General features: G+C 33.3%; 1 protein-coding gene across 1 annotated transcript; it reads right to left on the bottom strand.

Annotated features, from left to right (window-relative positions):
• LOC129249169 (uncharacterized) lies at positions 1 to 832 on the bottom strand. Its single transcript, XM_054888835.1, has one exon. It carries the CDS (start codon positions 664 to 666, stop codon positions 448 to 450), a length of 219 nt encoding a protein of 72 aa, XP_054744810.1. The 5' UTR covers positions 667 to 832; the 3' UTR covers positions 1 to 447.
• Between the last annotated feature and the right edge of the window lie 1,822 nt (positions 833 to 2,654).

Genomic DNA, 2,654 nt, shown 5'->3' with positions numbered 1-2,654 from the left:
TTTAGCTTAATGCATTTAATCGAATATGTGTAGGTATGTTATTTAATGCTACTAATCCATTTTTAATCGATGTTACAAACTCAAAAAGTGCTTTAAATCTCAATATATTAATATTTCCAACAATATTTATGGGCAACACAAAATTGCCACTACTACAGGCTAATTTGTTTTGTCTTTAATAAACGAGCAAAAAGTATGTTTGTGTGTGCGCGTGTTTGTATATGCCATATTTGTTCCTTCATTCAATTTCCTGTTAAAACACCAAAGCTTCCTGTAGTTTTCCTTCCGTTCTACATTAAACCCAACTTCCACTGTGGTTATCATCAGTTGGCAGTCGCTCACTTAACCGCAACTACATTTCTGATTCACCTGTGACACACCCACCAATCCATGCCTTTACACCACTTCTTCCCATCAATTCCAATTCCAATTCCAATTCTGAGACACCTAGCAAGCACCCGTCTTGGCGATGTTCAACGTCCGACCCAATCTCTTGTAGTCTTTTTGGGTACACTCGAACTCACAGCGATTTTTGTAGGTGATGCCATTTGAGCCGCATATTTGTCCTTTCTGCGTGAGATCACAAGGACAAAACGATGCCTGCGCCTGGGTGGCGAATACAGCAAAGAGCATCAATAGAACGGCGAACAGCGAAAAGGATTTCATGGTCTCAATGTGCGTCGTGTGTATGCACTTGTATGTATGTTTGGACTTGTATAAACAGAGTAAAACTCGTGTGTGTGTGTGTATTTTAATTAAACTTTGCGTAAACTAAAGCAAACGATCGAGCTGCGTGCTGAAATTAAACTGAAGTATGGCGTTGACAGTCGATTAAACTAAAAGCGAATGAAAGCAATTGTGAGCGATGAGAAAAGCTACCGATGAGTAAATGAGATACTTAAAAGCTCTTCTTCTTTCTTCGCTGAAAGACTGCGCCTGAACTGCGAATTCGTGTCTCTTGATATGTTGCGGTTTTTTAAGAGTAGTAAAGTGTGCACGTGTGTGTGTATGTTTGTTGTTTTAATTACAGCTTTGCTAAGTGGTTTGTAATTTGCATATGCGTGCATTTGTATAATATATCGGAGGTGTGTTCACTGTACAGCCCAATTGACGTGATCAAACATTTCTTGGAATTCTGAATGAAAGTTCTTTGTATTTTTAGTTTTAAATAATTCATTTTGAAACTTGTTCCGTCGATTTGAGAACCTCTTCAAATTTTTTTTATTGTTACCCAATACTAAGACACAAAATTTATTAATCTTTTTTTTTGTATTTTATTTTAAAAAGCTTACATGAAATAAAATTATTAGGTAAACTCAAGCAAAAATTTTGATTAAAATTAAATTTTAAATATTTAAATTAAAATTTACTTAAATATTAAACATTGACTACATCACTACATATTTTTTATATCACTATACTACTCCCACTTTGGCCTCCCTTTCTCTGGGCTTCTTTCGCGTGTATTTTTCGTGCTTCTTGTATTTTGCAAGGTTGACAATTTATCGCTATACATTTTGAAATTACAGCAATGAGAATAAGAATAATTGTAATGCAGGCAGAAAATCGCATTTTGCAACTCTACGTTCGAATTTGCCGTATACTCGGTTAAGCTCAACTGCCAACTGACTGTAAGAATCCAGAAACAAAATATTTATAATATCCATCCACATAGGAAAACTTCGAAACTTTAAATATATTTATCAACATTGCTTTATTAACTTACAATGCGGCTATTTGTAGCAAAAGTACAATTACCTATTCAATTTTATTAACACAAGTGCGGAGCTACACTAAGAAAAATAATAAATGGCCTGAAAGTTCATGAACTAGATTCACTTCCTATATAAACAGCATTAAAGAGATAGCAGAGAGATAAGTTTCAAAATTTATTTGTTACACATTTAGTTTTAAAAATTTATAAAAATACTGTTTATTACTATTATTATTATTTATAGGAGATATATACAATATAACCCTACTTAATTAGCACACAGGCTACTAGGAGCATACTGATTATTTTCCTACAAAAACTGTATATAAATCCAAGTTTCAAAATTTGTCCAAATTGAAAAAAAAACTTCTACAAATATTCATTCAAACTTCATACTTTAATAAAATTTTCAAATTTGAAGTGTCAAAAAAACCGCGTTGATTATTGAGAATTTTTTTTCTGACGACATTGGGTGCTTTCTTCCATATAAAAAAAGTTGGAACATTGGTTGCCAGTGCCAACGGAATGATAATCAACGCCCAAGTCAATTTGGCTACAACAATCGCATACATCTTCATTTCTTTCGTCTCTTTATCATATTGCACCTTTTCATTAAACATAACCTTTGATATATTTGTTATTGCTACATTCTCAGTTAGTCATTCTCCTCAAATAGTCGTCACCACATTTATTAGCAGCTGTGATAAAAATACAAACAATAACACCTACTAAATATTACATAAGCATTTTCCATCGGTGTCTATGCACAAACTCTCTACGAAAATTGAGTGCCATCTCTCCGCTCTATCGACCTTCTCGTTGTTACATTTCTTATCTCGTTTGTTTTTATTATAATTTTCTTTGTTTTTTTTGTTTGTCAATTCTCACAATTTGCATACTTAATTAGAGAATCATTTGCCCTCACGGCGCATAAATATTC

Source organism: Anastrepha obliqua, chromosome 5 (assembly GCF_027943255.1).
Source record: "Anastrepha obliqua isolate idAnaObli1 chromosome 5, idAnaObli1_1.0, whole genome shotgun sequence".
Classification (NCBI taxonomy): domain Eukaryota; kingdom Metazoa; phylum Arthropoda; class Insecta; order Diptera; family Tephritidae; genus Anastrepha; species Anastrepha obliqua.
Note: the sequence above shows the minus strand (reverse complement) of the source record. Positions and strands in the feature narration are given on the sequence as shown.

Excerpts from the sequence above, each read along its gene's own strand:
- LOC129249169 (XM_054888835.1), bottom strand. The coding sequence starts at position 666 with ATGAAATCCTTTTCGCTGTTCGCCGTTCTATTGATGCTCTTTGCTGTA.